Below are 21,105 nucleotides of genomic sequence, written 5' to 3'. Positions count from 1 at the left end.
AATACTGAATCTCCTAATATTAACTTGCTGCTTTACTTGCTTGGCTACTGATTCTCCAATTACCAAATAATAGTCAGAATTACATTCTGTCCTCCTGAAAGTTCGAATGTCTACTATACTAGTATGTCTTCGTTTATCTATCAAGATGTGATCTATTTGGTTGTGTGTCAATCCATCTGGAGAAGTCCAAGTATATTTGTGTATATCCTTATGGGGGAATGTTGTACTTTTGACAATTAAATTTTTTGATTTGGCAAAGTTGACTAACCTAATGTCATTATCATTACTAGTCAAGTGTAAGCTCTCTTTTCCAATAGTCGGTTTAAAAATATCCTCCTGTCCTACTTTAGCATTGAAATCCCCCAATAGAATTTTCAGATGATATAGTCTGGGTCAGCTTACTTAATACCCTAAGGATGAAACCTAACTACTTTTTCCCTATTACTACATATGCTGATGGATTATAGTGATTTTCTAGCTCTCATGTTGAATTTTCTTTCACCAACTTCGTTTCGAATTTCAGGTACTGAAAAATATTACAACTGGCAGTTATTTTCTAACTGTTATGTTGGCATCAGTATAGGTCGCACCAGGGATTTTGGCAGATGGATTTTCTTAATGTGAACTGGAGAGCGAGTTCCTCACCGCTGCAAGATCGGCTGTTATCTCTGTCGCAGTGGAATGGGTAGGACATAAGAGTAAACATGCACGCCCGAGTATTTGTGCACTCTGGACAGTCACCTCCAAAAACTAAACAAATATTACAGTAGTCTATATGTGTCTTTGGTATTCCCAAGAAACTTGTTCGATTAATTAAAATGTGTCTCAATGAAACTTACAGCAGAGTCCATATAGGCCAGTTTCTATCTGATGCTTTTCCAATTCACTGCGGGCTAAAGCAAGGAGATGCACTATCACCTTTACTTTTTAACTTCGCTCTAGAATATGCCATTAGGAAAGTTCAGGATAATAGAGAGGGTTTGGAATTGAACGGATTACATCAGCTTTTTGTCTATGCGGATGACGTGGATATGTTAGGAAAAACTCCACAAACGATTAGGGAAAACACAGAAATTTTACTTGAAGCAAATAAAGCGATAGGTTTGGTAGTAAATCCCGAAAAGACAAAGTATATGATTATGTCTCGTGACCAGAATATTGTACGAAATGGAAATATAATCTGTTATATATATGGAAATATATATCTATATGGAAATATGTTAATCCTTAGTAAATAGATAAGACTGAGTTTTACGAAATACGAACATTAAGGGATGGAAAATGGGAGGCAGTAATGATCAAAATAATTATACTAATTTATTTTTTTTAACCAGCAGACATGCAGCCTTTAAATTTAAAAAAAAGATTCACTTATAAAATTGGGTTAGACTATTCATCTCATCTCTCAGAATTGTTTCTAAAATGTATAAGGAAAGTAAAAAAATTCACTTTCATGTAGGCTACTCCCTTGAAATAACTTCAGTTTTTTTTTTTTTTTTTTTACTTCCGAGCAGAGAGGAGAGAGAAAGAAGTCGATGATTTAAAAAATTCACTGAACTATATTTAACTAGAGACGTAAAATTTAAAATGAAGGTTACTCTCTACAATATTGGTTAAACATTCTTAGATTTTTTAAATACCATATCCTAAGGTACTGATGAAAAGGCAGAAGGGAGTGAGAAATCTCATGTCATCCGATCTCGATGAAAGTCGATATCTGGGGATCTTTGTGATCACAGAATATGAATAAGGTATTATTTAGTCCGACTTTGTTCCCAAAGAGGTGGAGTGGGACAAAAATGGGTGAAAAATTAAATTAGATATCTTAGGTGTTTTCGAGACGAAAATTACGAATAATACAATTTGTGCGAATTCAATATGGCAGTTTCAGTACTATGAATTATATTTAAAAAAATTAAACATCGGATATAGCACAGGTAACACATGTACAGTATTTAAGGGGGTATGTAACACCTTTTGATAGTAGGCCTATACATTTAGTAAAATCCAAAGTGTAATTTTTACATATTCTGAATGAATGTTGTGCTGGAATTTAGTATAGTCATCAGCCAATATCTCTAGATTAATAAACAACTTTTTAGAATCCATAAAATACAGTATTTATTGTGAATGGTAATTATATTTTTCAATTGGTGCAATTTGTGCAGGGAAAATTGGTTTCTCCGATATTTTGTACGATTTCGAAAATTTTAAAATGCTTTCTTCTCTGTTCTATTCTATTCTTCTGTGTGAAGAAATTATTGCCCTTGTAATATCCATTACAATCCTATTTATTATACTCTTATATAAATCTAACTTCCGCAACATGCAATTTTACCCAATTAACCAAATTATATTTTGATTATTAAGAAGAATTGTAATTTTATTAACTTGAATTGTCGCACCACCAGTAGGCGATCCCTAGATTATTACTGGACAAATCTTGTATATTGATCTGGTAAGGGTAGGATTATATATATATATATATATATATATATATATATATATATGCGCAATGCAATGCTTTTTCCTTTTAATTAAGAATTAATTTAATTTAGAAAATGTAGGAGACGTATTGTAAAATCATTGTGAACGGAAATCATTTACATTTATTAAAGGTATTCTTTGAGTAGGACTGTACTGTGGTGTGTTTCATAATAAGGATAATTGATATGAGCTACTGTTATGAAAATATGAACGACTCAGAATGTTATCGCATCTCATTCTCGCAGCTTACACAAACAATATTGGCTCGCCTACTGGAAATGTCATCGAGGTCATCTGCCAAAATCGGTGCCTCTGACTATAACTTCGGTTTGCAGTAAAGTAAACTGATGAAAATGCAAGTACCTAGGCTTGTGAATTAATAATTAATTAGTAATACCGCTACTAATATTAATATCAATACACAATTCATTCGTTGTGATTCCAATACAACTCTATATTCAGGTAAGTGTAATTAAATAAGAAATAACTTATAGACCTACTTCATATGAAACATGCATGTATGTAAATATATTGACATTTTAATGAAATTCTTTCGTATTTATATTTTTATTAAAATGTTGAAAGTATTTTAAGTAAGCTATACATTTTAAAGTGGTGTTCTGTTTTCGCAATTCATACTAATCATTTCACGTGATCAAATTCCATTTTTAGGTTAAGTCTCGTGAATCGTAAACTGTTTAGTTAAAGCACTGAATTTCATATGGCCAGCCTAATTACCAACATAATATGCGAGAATTCCAGAAGGAAAATATCCTATTTCATAAATTATTGAATAATATAGAAAACACCTCGCAACATAAAGATGAGATGTGATAAATAAGTAAGATATGTAGTTATTGTTAATTACTTTATTATTATTATCATTATTATTATTATTATTATTATTATTATTATTATTATTATATTATTATTTCAGTACGTAGCATTGTGATTTTTCCTCTTTGGTGATAACTGGTATTAGTTGGCAACACTGAAGAGACGGCCAAATTAGACTTTTAGGAACTACACTTACGTAATCCTCACCATATCTAGATAACTGATCAAAAGTGTGTGCCAATTCCTCATAGAAGCTCTCCTTTATATGGTCGTCTTTCTCTTCTGTAGGGGTGTGAGATTTATAAATATATCGCACCATCTACCCTTAAGTACTAAATACAATAACCTGTCACTAATAAATTCGACCTTTTTACTGCTAATTTTACTTTTTTTTATGGATAAAGAATCCTGTTCCTAATTGGTGATTACTGTTTCCTTCCCCAAGTAATCTCCTATTTGTGATATGCTGTTCCCATCTAATCTAACCTCCTGTACTCCCACAAAGTCTATTCTATATCTAGCGAGTTCTTTTGCTACTAATGTTACACCTCCTGTTCTATACAGACTTGTAACATTCCAAGTACCAAATCTCATAGCCTTATTCCTTTGCTGTGTTCATGCCAGAGAATCAGTCCCATTCCGAGGCTTATTGTGTGGTTTCATAACAAGCTATTTTTTTATGGTGATGGGTTGTTGGCCCTTCACCCAACCCCCAAGCTGGAGGACCACCCCTTATTGGCTGTCCGCGACTGCTAATTCAATATATTCGCATATCTGGAGGCCGTCTCCTCTCTATCTGCAACCTGAGGACGTGCCATGCTGTGGTGATAGGGAACCACAATACATGGATACCCAGCATTAGTAAAAAAAATATATACAGGGTGGAAGTGAAATAGCCTTAAAGATTTTCAGAGCGAATAGCTCATGTTGTATGTAACAAAAAACTATAATATCATATTGGTGGAAAGTTAATAGTTTCTTCAGCAAAAAAATGTTTCCTCCCCCGCAAATGTTTAACAACCTCTTATTTGGTAACTATTGCGAGTAGGATCGTGATTTTTGCCCATATCGATAGAAAATCTAATAAATAATAATTTATCCTTTTTGCATATTTCAATAGTGTGAACGGTTTTCGTGTAAATTTAATTTTAAAAACCTCTAATTTCAAGCCACTGCACAATGCTAGCAAGTGGCAACATTGTGGCAGAGAGCAGCTCACCTACCAAGACACACCGAGTTCGTTGACCTCTTACATCTGTATCACGAGTAGAGTGTGTTAGCGGCGATGTTGCCAGACTGCTGAAACTTCGAACTTAATTTTCTAATTAATTGTGCATTTAATTACAAAACGTAACATAGGTTTTCTATTCATTGAAGTATACCTTATTGTCCCTTTCAATCTGCAAGGTTATTTCACTTCCACTCTGTATATATTACAAAATATGAATATTAATTTTTTTTTTTTCCTTTTTGCCTTAACAAAGAAATTCAATTCAGTGAATTACAGGTTATTTAAAAAATGTATGAATTTCAGCTCAATGAAGATGAAATGTATAATAAATTGTGTAGTGTCAGAAAAATTTTGAATAAAATTCTAGAGTTAATCTTGCATGTAATGTTTCACAGAGGTGGGTGGCTCTTTTTTATGAATGTAGCAACAGAGGAATTAATGTGCCATTTTTTTAAAAAGTGTTGTGTTTTGTAATGAGCATTCCATGTCCATAAAAAGGTTGTTTTCAATTATGAGTAACAAGTGGACTGATGTAAGTAACAGAAGTTGAGGCTGAATTACAAATTGTTACAGATTTCAACTTGTCTTGCAGAGAGTTTTTCAAACCTGTAAAAGTTCATGTAACAATTTTGAATGAATTCAAAGCAAATGATAAATATGAATAGTGCTGTGATGCTATGAAAGTTGTTCTCATTAATTAAGTACAATCTACAATGACATATTCTCATTAATTTTCAATGCTAGAAGTTCCAGAATGAATACAAAGCAAGTGGTAAGTAATAATAGTGCTATGACATTTATTTTAAATAATTTTTGTATGCAGTTATAACATCCTCCTAAATGAAAAATACATCGATAATACTGTGATGGGACGATTTTGGCAGTCATACATGTATTATGTAAACACTTAAGCTAGTTTACTTTTCAAGCTTTAATTGCCTCGTATATTAAACATACTGGTACATATCCTTTACCCCTCTTGACAACTAGAGTCACATACAAAGACTGTATGTCTATAAATATTTCCATTAGCATCACATATATTCCAGTATTATCAAATGACTCTAGTGCTATGATTATATAGCCATACCTGTATGTGTAGCCAAGTGAATGTCACGAGTCACTTTCTGTGAAAATGTTTTTCCACAAATATCACAAGGAAATGGTTTTTCTTTTCTGTGGGTCACCAGATGAACATCCAGAGAATTACGACGAGCAAACAGTTTCCCACAATCCGCTGAAATAAAATGTGGAAACACTGTTATAAATCACATTACGCTAAAAACAATTTTTCATAGGTAATGCCCCACTCCAAGCCTTTCTGAATTGACTTTATGGCACTACTCTACAGACTATGATCTTGTAGTTTTCCATTACACTAAAACAAGTTAGTTTAAGACGAATGGCAGAGAATAGTTATCTGTTTATACCTATGTGTTTTTCTTCACGTTGTCTTTGTGAATCACTAATAAAGAACATTTATCTTTTAACCATTAATGTTTCTGCCTGTTACTGTAAGATAATTTAACTTGTAACAGTTACACGAACAACTGCCTCTCTCTGGGAGTGGCAAACTGAAACTGTAGTAATGTTTGCAGTCAGCTGGTGTTCGTGGTACATCATGCAAGACAGATTTATATTGTACCAGGATGAAGAAGATAATGAAGAATAAGCGATTAAATAAGATATAATAATAGGATTGTGTAATATGTAATATTTGAAAGTATGCATATTCACGAATTTATTTCTGAGAAAATGCAACAGTTTGCAGATATTTGAAGAGAGAAGTAATCACAAGAGCCTTTAATCTACTCTATTCTACGAATTTTCAATAGATACATACATTGAAATGCTGCCTTAAAATGTGACACATGCATTTGAAGAGTACAGGGGAGAAACAATCAAAGTCACAATTCTCTTAATGGTGATGTCATCTTCAAATACAGTAAATTACTGCAAAATTTATAGCTGTTCCTAATAAAAAGTAGGAAAAGAAAAGGATGACTGTATCCATGGTCATCTGTCCTTTACTGGTTTTGACAAGAAAAACATTAAAATCTGCAGTAATATACTGAATTAGGTGATAACATCACCCTTATGAAAATTGTGACCGATTATTTTTCCCCATGCATTCTTCATTTGGTTCACTTTAGCTTTACAGAATTCAAACTGAATTGGCATGCACATTACTGGTTATGGAACTATAGCGGATCCTATTTATAATGCACAACAATGTTAACGAATATAGAAGTTACAGGAGAGAACAGATTTTAATTAACCCACATTTTGTACAACCAGACCAAGTCAATGGATATTAGGCTTCTATGTATGATTTCTGATGATAAATTTCTTTCAGCAACTTCCGATCAATCATGACTGTAACCTCTTTAGCAATTAAAAAACACATGTGTTCAGGCACAGTCACCTGTCAACTAACAAACTCACGGCAAGCCAATGCAGATTCTGTGTTCACATTGTGCTGCCGCAGAAGGTGAGATTCCACACTGGATTTCGACGCAAACATCTTGTGGCAGTATTCACATGGGAAAGGTCTCTCCCCTGCAACATGAAACATGGTCTTTACTGTCGGCAGATGCCTGCACTTATTCTATAAAATCTACTATTTAACTTATCTTTTTCATTATATCTATAACAATTGACATACTTACAAATTCAGACAGTGGCATTCACAGACAATGTTAACTTTAAGGGGCTGTGGCAACCTTGGCAAACTTACACTCATACAATAATGCTCGTTTATCATCAAGGAACTATTTGGATGTGAAAGAAATGCATTATTTCCAAGATGAGTTGGAAGAAACATTTCATAATTACTAGGAGAAATATGTTTCCTCTTTTACTTGAACCAAACTACAATACAAAATCTGGGCACATTCATTCATTCTTAATATTACAGACCAAGATTTATACAATCAGTTTATTAAAGTAAATCCAGAATTAGGTAACTTTAACAACAACATTTTCAGTAAGAAAATTAAATATTATATTTCTTTAAACCGAAAATGTCCTATTTAACTTTTTTCGTATATATATATTTTCTTTCTTTTCTTTTTTTTAACTGTTTTTTTTCTGAATTCGGCTTAAAATTTTAATTAGCCTATGTCATTTAACTTGTAGTATATTATGATGCAACTGAAACTGTCCCACAGTAAGAGCATTTTGCTCTTTTGGGTACAAACTGTAGGAATATTTTAAATATGTATAATTTTGTAGCCTAATTTATTCCAATAAATTAAAAAACTTAAAATATTGTGACAGAGCTGGGATACGATCTCACGACCGGCAGAAGGATTACAAGGTCGGCCGTAGTCCGGCTCAAGTGCGCGCGCCTCTGCTTCCTGTGGCATGTGCTGTGGTGTAGAAAGGAGGGGGGAGAGGAGAGAGAGCGACCGCGGCAAAGAGGGGAGATATCCAGATTATTCGAGAATGCCAGCCTGACATCCATGGAAATCTTCTATGCATCTGTTGACTGACCGCGAACTTTCTCGTAACTATGGTTTGGTTATATAAGAAGAGACGCAAGTTAGTAGGAGCAGTATTGTTAAAGTCAGTGGACAGCAAGCCAGCCAGTCTTGGGTAGCAGTGAAGCCAGCTTTGGGACCGAAGTTCGACTTGAGTTGTGTCCGTAACTGTGGAGCCGGAAGTCCTGAGTTTGAGTGCAGTGGACCGCAGTTGGGGGACCTGAGTTCGAAGTTCAGCGGATTGTCTCTGAAGGTCTGGGGTTCGAGATACTGTGAACTCGAGTGACTGAGCTAGAAGAACTAGCCAAGGCAAACGAACTGTGAACTGAGAACTGACAGTCTGATTTGTAAATAGTGCTTTGTGAACATTAGTTAAAATTAGCAGTACATTGTTGTTCTCAATAATCCAAGTAAATTGTCATTGTCGTCTGTGGAGTGCAATAACGAATACTGTGTGGAGTGGAAATCCCATTGTTGACGGGAGCAGAATTAAACTGTAGAAAGTGATTATTATTGTTGCTTTAAATAAAAGTTACATTGTTGTTCAGTATAAAAAGTTACAATATATACACTAAAAATATGGATAACATTATTTACACACCATAAAAAATGAGTGTCACAAAGTTGCACATACTTCCTTATTAAGAGTTTCATGTAGATTTGACAATTCAGTTCCTTGTCAGGCAATGAATGATATTACTATTTATAGTATACCGTATTTCATCGCATAATCGTCGCATTTTTTATTACTTTTTTGGCGTGAAAATATATTGTGTCATCATTATGTGAAAAATAAATTAAAATGGTAATGACTGGTCACATGAACTTTCAGTGATCAGCTTCCATATAATGGGAGTGTGTGTGGGCAACCAAGGCCAAGTTGGGTGATTCATAGCAGAAGAGGAAGGAGGAGAATTCGTATTAGTGTATGATGCTGGAATCTTAACATAATTAATACCTTAAAAAATTAAAATTACTGTTTTATTAAACTAAAAACACTTTTTTATTGCCTAAAAACAGTCACAGTATTGTTGAATCACATGTATCGGTACATCTGATACTGGACCAGTCCACAGAAAGATAATTTTGATTTAGGTCTAAAAAATATTTTAATATCCTAAACAGCCACTCAGAGCCAACAATTGAATACCCCCTCCCCCCGAATAAGGGTACATGGTACATTATTTCCCTATGTACTTAGACCCTTATTCAATTGTACTGAACTGAAGGTATTTATGGCTATTGGCTTGGTGCTAACATCTCGCTTATACAGTCCATTCACTTTCGTAAACTGCCACTACTGTTCTTCGCATATTCGACCTTGAGCATAAAGATACTTTGTGTTGTAGCAGTGGCACGTTATTTTTAAAAAATTCTTGATCGTGAGAAACAGAAATATCCATGCAACAATTATGCGGTGAAATTTTGAAATCCTGATCAGCATGTCTATAAAAGGGTGCGACCACTATGCGATGGCGACGATTATACAATAAAATATGGTATTTTACTGAATTATTCGAAATATATAAATAAATGTTATGCACCCAACTTGCGTTTTCTGGATTGCACACAAGACCAGCTGTTCACTCAAATGTAACAACTGCTAATAATGTAACAATGAACAGCTCTTCATTACTGGTTGTGACTGACTATCTGGCTTGGCCTGGTGAGATCTAGGGAATTTTGGAACTCTAATACAATTCACAACGAAAGATAAAAATAATTCTGTGTTTAATAAAACTAATTTCTCTAAAACAGTTTCTCCGAAATATACGAATCTGGAGGCATCTGCCTAGCCTTTTTTAATTTCTCTCTTCAAAAAATATAATATATAAAATAAAGAATGGACTCACATTGCATCCCAAAATTAGCTCTACAATATAAACCTATGGGCAAGAGAGACTTAGGAAGATCACAGCAACAAAGGAAAGAACAGAAACATTTTCAAGAGTTTTATGGAACAGGTCTTGGAGGACCTAAGGCAAATTGGTTCATGATGATATAATTTAGCCAATTTAGATTTCATCGCCATTTTGATCTTGAATAAAAGACTATTCATTTTTACTAAAATTACCGTACTATGTTTCATGAGAATAATATAGTATGTAGATACTGAATATATAGGATGACCATATTCACATCGATAGAAAAGAGGACACAAAGCTTCAAAAAGGTCATTGTTCGAAGAAAGAGGACAGAAACTACTGTAGATTTAGGACTAGGACTATATTATGCTATAAATTACGTCAATATCTATTTTCTTACAAAATATTTACAGTACAGATTTAGGCTTATATCACACTTAAAAGTATGTTAATATTACAAAATAATTATGGTACAACTTGATAATAATGATTTTACAGTTAGCTACATATAAAAGTCAAGGGAACTATAATTATTAAAGAGGACAGAAAATATCTATTTAGATTTAGGCTTAGGCCTATATTATACTTAAAATTACGTTAATATCTACTTTATTATAGTATACTTATGATAAAAATAATATAAAACGATTTTACAGTTAACTACATGAAAGCCAAGTGAACTATAATTATTATCAAAATACATCAAAAAGACCGCACAAAATGTTAATTTAATATTACTTTGTAAGCAAATAGAGTTATGATCATTGGCAAAGAGTATATTCTGTCGATGCTGCTGCGACCTAGAGGCAAATTACTTGAAAAAGCATCAACTCAGATAATTTCAAAATATCAGGCATACAAGTTACGAAAAGTAGGACATTTCTTGATTTTTTTAAAATTCACCTGTACCCTGACAAAGACCTAAAGAAAAGGACATGTCCGGACAAAAGAGTAAGTCTGGTCACCCTATGAATATAAACAAAATTCGTCTCATAGTTTGAGAGAGACAGATTTACACATATGGATGGAAAGACAGATAATAAAAAGTACGTCTGTATGACCAGATGTTACTTTAATCTGAAAAAAGTAATGTAGACTGCCTTAGCCAATGACAGCCAGTCTTCATCTATTTTTTTGTAAGTTTGCCTATTTTTGGTCTTGTTTTGATCTTTTTTTGCGATCTTTTATGTAGTGAGTGTCAGAAAAGTAAATACTCTTGCTTCTGAAACTGGGCTTCACCTGGTAGAAAATTTGGGTTGTCATATCACAAATATATCGCTGTCTTACTCATGAACAAAATAAAGTTCACTCTCATGTACAGATACATCTTTCATGCTCTAATGGCTCCAGAATGGTTTTGGCGACATTTATTTTTAATTTTCAGTATTTTATACTTTTTTTAAAAGCAGTGTTAATGTGTGCATTAATTAATATTACAAAAACAAGATCATACTCAGTGAGGACCACTTTCGCATGGGAAGTAAATATAGTAATTATATGAATTTTAAATACCGAATATTAATGCATCTTTCCTAAAAAAAAAATAATGAGTTGAAAACTTATTATTTCATGTTGAATCTTTCGTACACTACTTTTAACACTTGAATATAAATAATTGATTAAATGGCGATCTTACTCGTGTTAATTATGTAAGCATGTGAGGCTTACAGCTGTTTCGGTGCTACTTGACGCAATCCTCAGAGCCTACTAGATCTCGGCGCTATCTCAACTTCGCTGCCTGTTGTGTGGGTGCGTTCGTGTGATGAAGAGTTGTGTCAAATAGTGTGTGTGTTCTGAAATTGATCTGTGTTGAGAATTTGATTAGGGTATGTTTTAGTGTGTCTGTATATTTCATATTGTTCTAGTGTGTTGAGTTTTTGATTTTTGGGTTGTATGTGTAGGATTTTCATGTCTGTATTTATGTTATTGTATGTTATTCTATGCTGAACACATAACTAATGCTAACCACACATACTGCACTGCACATGCTTACATAATTAACATAAGATCGCCATATAATCAATTACTTATTATTTGTTACATAAACCAACATATAAACTGTCATTTCTAGTTCAAATGACATATTGCATTAGAACTTACCAGTATGAGTTCGGTAATGTCGAACAATTGCAGATCGAGTGTTGAATGTTTTATCACATGCTGGACAGCTATACATTCCATTTGGGAGACGCACAAATTTTATGCACTGCAAGAAATAATATCATTGAAAGATCTACTAGATAGACAAATTTAAATTATATATGATTTACGACTTTCAATGTGTTCGACATGGTGTCAGAAATTTAGAAGCTTTTATCATGTCACAGATGTAGAGAAACAGGAAACAGATTTGTTGGATCTGTTCTCCAAGAGCCATTCTGCCCCTTTCCCTGCCTTCCCTGATGAAGGACCAAGTAAGTAGCTCTGAAACGTTGGATATCTCTATATCTGTGACATGGTACAAATATGGATCAGAAGAGAAAGTAAAAAGATGGAAAATCTTTCTTGTCCAAGAAACAGGAAAGTTCTTTGTTTAAATGTTCAGTGACACTCATTCAATAGAACACAAGACAGACGAGAATAGAACTGGGAAAAGGTCCATTTGGAAGAGATCCCCAAGACCAGGAATATATTCATTTTTCAGAAGAAAACTGCCTGAACTGTGTCAGAAATGAAGAGTGAATGTCCGAGAGATTACTTCACGAGTATCTTGCGAGTCAGAGTCCTGCATTTACTAATTTTATTAGAGCGTGAGAAACAAAATCATTTGGTTGGCTATTAAACTGCTATATGTTGCGAGTGTATGAATCGTTATCACTTGTCACTAAACTTAGAGCCAGTGACGCTTGAGCCAAGTGAAACACACTTGTGGCAGTTGCCCCAGTAAAAATGAATGGGGAAACTAGACAGTTTGTGAAGGCTAAACTTTTAAGCTACAAATACAAATTATTAGACCTCACAAATGGTGTGTGGGGAAAAATTAGTTACAGAACAAAATGTAAATCATTATTTAATCTCATTGCTCTCAGTTATTCTTGTATTATTATTTTTTATTTTAGAACCAAAGGCACAATTTAGTATGGTATTTGGTATTTATTCGTATATCATTTCTATTTTTGATCCAAAGACAATTTAATATGTAGAAATTATTTAAGTTTCGTGTAATGTACAAGATGAAAATGTACAATTAATTTTCACTGATACAGCATTTGAAATATGAGAAGTAAAATTGAACACAAAACATAGTAAATAGAATGACGAGTCAGAACGAACGCAAATATTATTCTATTATTTTATCCTTCGTTATCTCACACAACATATCTAATTCATTAGGTCATAGTAAAGAGTGCTGTAGGCTACGTGCGTTTCCAAGTAAAAATTTTAATTATTCCTAGTTGGGTATTTCCATGGTAAATGGACACTAGATAGTGAATTTTAAAAGAGAGTGTACTATGGCTTGTAATATATCATTGGAAAGTGAAATTTCTCTACTATTGGTATTTGGCATCCTAACTTGAAATAAAATGGTCACCACCAATTGAGAGGGAATTGAAGTCTGACTGTTGTACAACGTAATTTTTTATGGGAATTTGTTAACAACTTTGTTAGAAAAGGTAAACAGAATACAGTTTAATTGTTGATGTTTTGAGTATTGATATGTTCACAGAATTGTGAGGATTGTTTTAAAATACATATGAATTAATTTAGTCAACAGTGCCCTCCTGTACCATGAAATAAAGTATGCTGTCCACAGTTGTTACATTCGTTACGAATATAAGCAGTTTTTTATATTCATACAAACAAATTGTGTCCCGCGCCATGGCATTGCGGTCTAAGGCATCCTGCCTAGGACTCGCATTACGGAATGCACGCTGGTTTGAGTCCTCATGGGGGAAGAAATTTTCTCATGAAATTTCGGCCAGTGTGTGGGACCAGTGCCCACCCAGCATTGTGATGCACTTTGGGAGCTACGATAGGTAGCGAAAATCCGGTTCAGCAAACCAGCTATAACGGCTGGGGGGATCATCGTGCTAACCACACGATACCTCCATTCTGATTGGATGATCGTCCACCTCTGTTTCCGCATGTGAACGTGAGGCCAGCAGCCGGCTGGTCGGACGTGACTAATGTAGCATATATATATGTAATGAATGTAAGAGAATAAAGTAGTTACATTCGTTAGCCACCATATTTAGGCTGCTTTATACTGAGAAATGCACCCTTAGTACACTACATTGGCCATACAGCAATGATTTGGACAGTAGATTAATCCTTAGTTAATATTCTTGTTCTATCATGCTTTAAATAATGTTGACGATTATGATCCTTTCATGCCAGTTGGCTTCAGTATCGGCAAAAGATTGTATGAAGAAAATGGGGGAAAAACAAAATGATATGAAGAAACTGAAAAGAAAAGGAATATGCCAGGTTACAAATAAAAAGGCTACATGACCAGAGAAAGAATGACAAGGCCTACCATAAGAAAGCAAAGGAAGCATCAAAATTACGAATGCAAAAGACAAGGACAAAGAGGAAGGCACAAAAAGCACCCTCATTTGCAGCTTCATTATCACCATACAAATCCATGAGATTCCTTAAAAGAGCTGTCAGGCGAGTGCAGGAGGCTTTTCCAACAAGCCCAAGGAAGAAAACCAGAGTAATTCGTGAACTGTTTCCATCTTCATCCCAATATAGTTGCAAAACGAGATCCGATTGTGATAATGATGAAGTGAAGAAGAAAGTGAAAGATTTTTATAGAGCAGACATTGTCCCGTGTTTCTCCAAAATGGAAAGATTTTAAAACAGTTGTACAACCAAAAAGAAAGTACTAGTTCAGAAAAGGCTTGAAAGAGGGATATGAACTGTTTTGTAAGGATCTCCAGAGACGAAAATAGGGTTGTCTACATTTTGCAGCTTGCGATCAGATGAAGTCCAACTCACTGGGTCACACTGGCAGAAAGTGTGCTGTTGTCACACTGCGAGAACATGAAATTATTATTAAAGGAAGTAGTCGACAATGTTCATGATATAAATACAAACAGTTTACAAGCAGTGATTAATTTTTTGGTGTGCAGTACAGAATCCTCTTCTTGTATGAAAAGCTCTGATTGTAATGAATGCTTGAGCAGGGTTGATGACTTCATCGAACAGATCACATTTGAAGTTACAAATTCAAAATATTTGGAAACTGAGGATAACCAGGAGGAACAGGTAATTGTTACATGTAATCAGTGGTGTGGGAGGTCTTGGAGAGAAGAAACAATGGCTATTAACAGAAGCTAAGAAGGAATTGTTTAGTCAGATCATTAAAATGAAAAGTCACATGTACAATATATCCAGACAAGCATCTGAGGTTCACTGTCCGAAAGAAAACTTACAACCTGTCACAATCATAATGCTGACTGACTTTGCAGAAAACATTTTTATTAAACATCAACGTTGTCATGGCGGCACACTGGACTACATCTGCCATTTTCACATCATCTGTAACAATCTACACATCTTCATATATTACAGGGATGACATCGATGATAAACTGAAATGTAAAAGTGTACCCAACAATGAAGTAAAAGTTTTGCTATGATTTCAGATATTCAAAAACACACTTCTACAGAAGTTGCTGTTTTCCACAGGAAGATCATACACCACTTCTCTGAAATAACTTCTCAGGCGACTGTGAAAATAATTATTTGGAATGATGGGACTGCTGCACATTTTAAAAATTGCTACACCTTGGCAACCATGACTTCTTTGAATTCTGTCACGGAAAGGGTACCCATGATGGAGTTGGAGCTACTTTGAAAAGAGAAGTCTGGAAGTCCATTCTTACAGGAAAAGCAGTTGTGAGAAATGCTTTGGACTTCTTCCATCGTGTTGAAAATCACACTGTAAACACATAATATACAGTAGAATTTCTAGTATCCAGCTACTGTGGGACAAAGCCAGTGCCGGATAACTCATTTTCTGTGCGTTTTTTTGTAAGCAAGACATAAAGCATTGCAGCAAGACCATTCTTTTATTACATTTGCTTCACCGTCACTGCAGCAACCATGCTGCAAATCAAAACATCGCTTTACGAGTTTGCTGGATGATCCATCATGGCAGAATGCGTGTTTTGGTCTTTTGTAACGTTTATTATTGTTAAAATCGTTAGTAATAATAATTCCATGTCATTATCATGGAAGTCGAAACTATTTAATTATGTTCAGTTCTTTTAGGGTTAAATTTATTACTGCAGTAATAGAAGCCAATATTAACTGTCCACCATTTTGCAGTCAGCTGACCTAATTGCGTTTTTTTCGACCCTCATTTTGCTGCAGCAAAGGCGTGAAGCACTTTACTGAAGTGCTTTAAAAACACACGGTTTGTCAGATAGGGCTAATTGGAAAATACGTTTATAGGTAAAGACATACTGTACTGCACGAACATTTTTTTCCATGTTGAAATTTAGTAATTTCCATATAGATATTTAAAAATAAAGTTTTAAAATACGTACAATGTTTATCTTTAGTACTGAATACGGTAATATACATTCATCAGTTCAAAATTATTGTAATACAGTAATACATAATAGCATAAAAAATACTAGAAGTTTTCATAATCTTGTGACAATTTTAAAGAGCTGCCATGTGACGTGAAGAACAGTGTAGCCAATGTCGCAACTATGAAGATGATAATGTAGCACTTGATGATTTGAATCTCTTTAACATACTCTAATATCTACTTGTTCATATATATTATCTATCACTCAAATGAAACTTTTACGTGCTGTAGGAACAGAGAATTTCACTTTCTATTTAGACTCATTCAACACCTCTTTGAAACGAACAACTTCAAGTGGTAAATTTAAAGATATCGTCTTTGCACATTGTTTGCAAGGCCCAAGTTTGCAAGGCTTACCGATGCTACCCGATCTACTTCAGGGACATAACGGGATTTTCAGTCTTGTTTTCATGCGTAAATAACATAAACAGTAAACACAATATGCAGCATGTGCGATCCACGAAAACCACTCACATCTTCGTCCGACTCTTCCCTTTTGCAGGAACGACTATTTTCTTTTGGCCTAGCCAGAAGTGCCATTGTTTCGGTATTGCCGGTCATTTAGGTGCCGGATACAAGGGATTTTACTGTATGTCAAAATCAGAAATTGAGCAGGAAACTGTTTTTTTGAGAGATGCATGGAAGAATATTCCACCAATCTATGGCATTTTGAAAACCCGATGTGTTCAGCATTGCAACCACAATTCCATTGGTTTGTATAACAATACAAGTGATGAAAACGCAACATCCATTGTGTCCTTTGCTTATTTATCAGAGCAAACAGCAGATTCTAGGAGTTCTGACCATGAAGACGATACACAAACTTTCCAACCTGTCACAGACAAGCTATTGAATGTTGGGAAATGATGTGTTGTGTTATGTGACAAAAGTTCATTACCCAGGAGAGATCACTGATGTTTCCACCACTGTGGGCACAAAGGTTTCCAAAATGGTGAAATCTGGTGACTTCTTCAGATGGCCTACTGTGAGAAATGAAATATTCTATTCTAAATGTGACGTTATAAAGAAGACTGCTCCACCGATATTGGCTAATGCACAAAGTTGCTTAAGATTTTCTGATATTTGAAGCATACTAGATAGGCTTACCATAACATGTGTGTTAAGTGTATACATGAATTTATTATATTAGGGCTATTTCAATTATTTTTGTTTAAATAATGGTACATATTATTAACTTTAATTTTTTATCCACTAAAATGTCATCATTTATGAAACATATTCCTAAAAAAAAAACGAGTTTAATAAAGAGACATACAAACTTCCTATCATAGATTTACGGTACTTGTTATGTAACACATTCTTACAATGAATAAATGTCAATATTCTCTGAATTCCTTAATAAACTGTTTGTGTCTTGACTGTTACATTCGTTACATTAAGTCTTATAACTTTGGGACCTTATGATATTTTTCACCTTGACCACTGTGAAAAGATGAGCAAGAATCACAACAGCAAAGTGAAAAAATTCAGCAGAATATATGCACATGACCTTAACTGTTAGTCATTCTTGAAACTACAAAATTTTAGTGGCAAAATTTGTTACATTTATTACACAGACTTAAGTGACTTGATTGTTGAGATGTGCATGAAAATTGTTAGTGTCTATTACACTGTTAGATGCAAGAATTTTTAATTTTCACGACTACATGCAAAAAGTGGTAAACAAACATTCCTTTTTTTTATTTTAGTAGGTTATTTTACGACGCTTTATCAACATCTTAGGTTATTTAGCGTCTGAATGAGATGAAGGTGATAATGCCGGTGAAATGAGTCCAGGGTCCAACACCGAAAGTTACCCAGCATTTGCTCATATTGGGTTGAGGGAAAACCCCGGAAAAAACCTCAACCAGGTAACCTGCCCCGACCGGGAATCGAACCCGGGCCACCTGGTTTTGCGGCCAGACGCGTTGACTGTTACTCCACAGGTGTGGACAACAAACATTCTATCTGCAACATTTTAGTAAATAAGTGCTGCAAATTGGTTTGCAAATGTTACGTTTGTTATCATGGAATTACCCAGTTGCTTCCTGCTAATCTCCTTCCATGCGATCATCAGCATGATTTAGAGCACTTCTCACTCAAAGGAAATGCCTTAGAGTGCGGGACCTTCGAACGAATACGAGTATGAGAAAAAAAAACAATCAATAAATCAATACTTAAACAAGTCACCTGGTTGGTCAGTTGGTTTGTTTGTTCATTGATCTGCTACCTTATCAGTTAGTTGACTAGTCGGACAGTAAGTAGGTCTAGGTCGATTAACTGGCATGATATACCTACAATGACTATTCTATGGAGCAAGCGACCACAATGTGCCTACAGTTGGTACCATGTCCGAGTTTTATGCATGCCATTATAAAAGCAAAAGCAATAAACAACACTTGCGTTCAATTTACCTTTTGCTTTGATTCAATGCTGGGTGTCCTGTTTGCTTCAGAAGAAGAATTTTCTATGCAGTCTAATTCTTCGAGATTTTCGTTGTGGGCACTAGCCATAACCACCATGTCGAGCTCTGGTAAATCTGACTTGTTCGGATCAATATTATCTTCACGTTTATCTTTGTCTTCTTGGTGATTCTGGAAACTATCATTACTATGATCTGCAAATTCTGACCAAGTGGTATGACTTTTTTCATCCAAGTTGATAATCTTCGGTTCATCTCTATCAGTTTTATTCAGAGGCCATTCAATGTTCTCCCTCATATCTGTTTCAAAAGTTATCACGTCTTCATCCACAGGCTTGGCAGCAGACTGTATTCTCTCACATTTCCGAAGAGTAGTCTACCAAGTACAAAGAGAAATGCAACATATATTTATTTGTAGAAATATGAATTTCATGCAAGTGCTTTACGGGAAAAGTGTAACAACTGTAGGCCTAATAACCTCACCTTCAAACATTCCATAAATGAAATAAATCTTGTTAAGAATTCTTCTTCTTTACGTGTTTCCAAAATAGAAACAATTGTTGAATGAGAAAAGGAGTAAGACTGCAATACTTCTGCATCTTTTAACTGCAAACACAGAGTAAAATGATGACACAAGAGAGTGTAATAAAAAAGACACTAAAATTAATTTTAGCACTTATTAATGCTCGTTCATCCAATTTATTTTGAGGTTTATTAGGTACCGGTATGTTACCATTCACATAAGTCAATATTACATACAATTTATGGTAAAACGAGCTAGTTCCGAATTTCTTTATAAGGGATTGATAATACCGGTATATGGTTTTATGGTATTTAGGCTAACATTCTGATTTTCGGTTCTTGATAATTCTCTAAGTGAAAATTTATTATCCCAGATAAATTTGCAGAAATGACTTGGCTGTGATATTGGTAATTCAATATTACGTAACTATTAAATCGGTACAAAATACCAAAATCCCAATTTGCCGTTGTCTCTTAACAGATGACATTCCATTATTTTTTAAATTATCTCCCTGATTAAGTAAGCTGATCAAGTTTTATTTATTTTTTTATTTTATTGGGTTATTTTACGACGCTGTATCAATATCTAGGTTATTTAGCGTCTGAATTAAATGGTGATAATGCCGGTGAAATGAGTCCGGGGTCCAGCACCGAAAGTTACCCAGCATTTGCTCGTTTGATCAAGTTTAAATGAATAGAAAATTTCTTAGCAATAGGTACGTAATTTCAGTTCCCTCAACACACGCAATACAAGCTATTCAGTAACATTCCATCCAGTTAAGCAATGGTAGCCTCACAGAAAATGAAGTTAAGTCATAGGCTATTTATATTAATTTACGGAAAAGTCGAAGACAAAGTCAGTCCACTAAGTAACTTTTATTTCAGGACGATAGGCATCTTTATGCCAATGCAGTATAAACTTTACATCGGTTACTAATTGCATATTTCAGAATAGGCCTATTTTAACAATAGTACGGTAATAACATTGAAATGTAAAAATGTACAAACGCAAAACGATTACTGACAAACTGCTCAACCATTTGAATGATACTGAAGACTACGAAAAAGTTTGTGAATAACACTGTTCAATTGCTTATAGCAATATGGTCAGGTTAGGTTAGGAATGTACCAATGCACATACTCACAAACGAAAGAAATCTGTCAAAGAAATTCAGTAACTCTTGGGTCATTTCGCTCCAAATTGTCATAATTTAAGAGATTTATTTGTAACAATATTAAATCGGAATAATGTAGTCAAGCTATTATAATAAAAACAATACCACTCCTCGATACGTCAATACTCAATATGGCTCCAGGACTGACAGTGTTGCCAACACATTAAATTTTTCCCGCTAAAATGTTGGTGAAATTCCGTTAAAAATCCGCTAAAAATGAAAAACAGGCTTCATAACTTATTACCTAGATCATGGCTTATTATTAGAGATCGGAAGTTAAGGCACTATAAAAATGGTGTTTTAGGCTCCTAAAAGACACTAAAAGTGATATTTTAGGCTCCTAAAAAGGAACTAAAAATTGAATTCTAGGCACCTAAAAGACACTAAAAGTAAAAATTTAGGGAAAATTAATCATTAAAAATTTATTCCACACATAATAATTAATTTGGGCTATTTCCTTAAACGATGTTTTAATTAAATGCCAGTATTCGCTTTTTTGTTCATTATATATACACAGCAAATTAACATAACACTGCATGAC

General features: G+C 34.3%; 1 protein-coding gene across 1 annotated transcript in view; it reads right to left on the bottom strand.

Moving 5' to 3' along the window:
• The window catches only part of LOC138710513 (zinc finger protein 569-like), a 51,840-nt gene extending 30,992 nt beyond the window's left edge, over nucleotides 1-20,848 (bottom strand). The window contains exons 1-6 of the mRNA XM_069841462.1: nucleotides 20,535-20,848; nucleotides 19,351-19,473; nucleotides 18,860-19,243; nucleotides 12,003-12,108; nucleotides 7,001-7,114; nucleotides 5,646-5,792 (exon numbers count right to left, since the gene is read on the bottom strand). Coding sequence (XP_069697563.1) covers nucleotides 5,646-5,792; nucleotides 7,001-7,114; nucleotides 12,003-12,108; nucleotides 18,860-19,243; nucleotides 19,351-19,473; nucleotides 20,535-20,597 — 937 coding nt within the window. The 5' untranslated portion in view covers nucleotides 20,598-20,848. The remainder of the gene's footprint in view (nucleotides 1-5,645; nucleotides 5,793-7,000; nucleotides 7,115-12,002; nucleotides 12,109-18,859; nucleotides 19,244-19,350; nucleotides 19,474-20,534) is intronic.
• Nucleotides 20,849-21,105: the final 257 nt, after the last annotated feature.

This window comes from Periplaneta americana, chromosome 12 (genome assembly GCF_040183065.1).
Source record: "Periplaneta americana isolate PAMFEO1 chromosome 12, P.americana_PAMFEO1_priV1, whole genome shotgun sequence".
NCBI classification, from domain to species: Eukaryota; Metazoa; Arthropoda; class Insecta; order Blattodea; family Blattidae; genus Periplaneta; species Periplaneta americana.
This window is presented reverse-complemented; position numbering and strand designations above follow the sequence as displayed.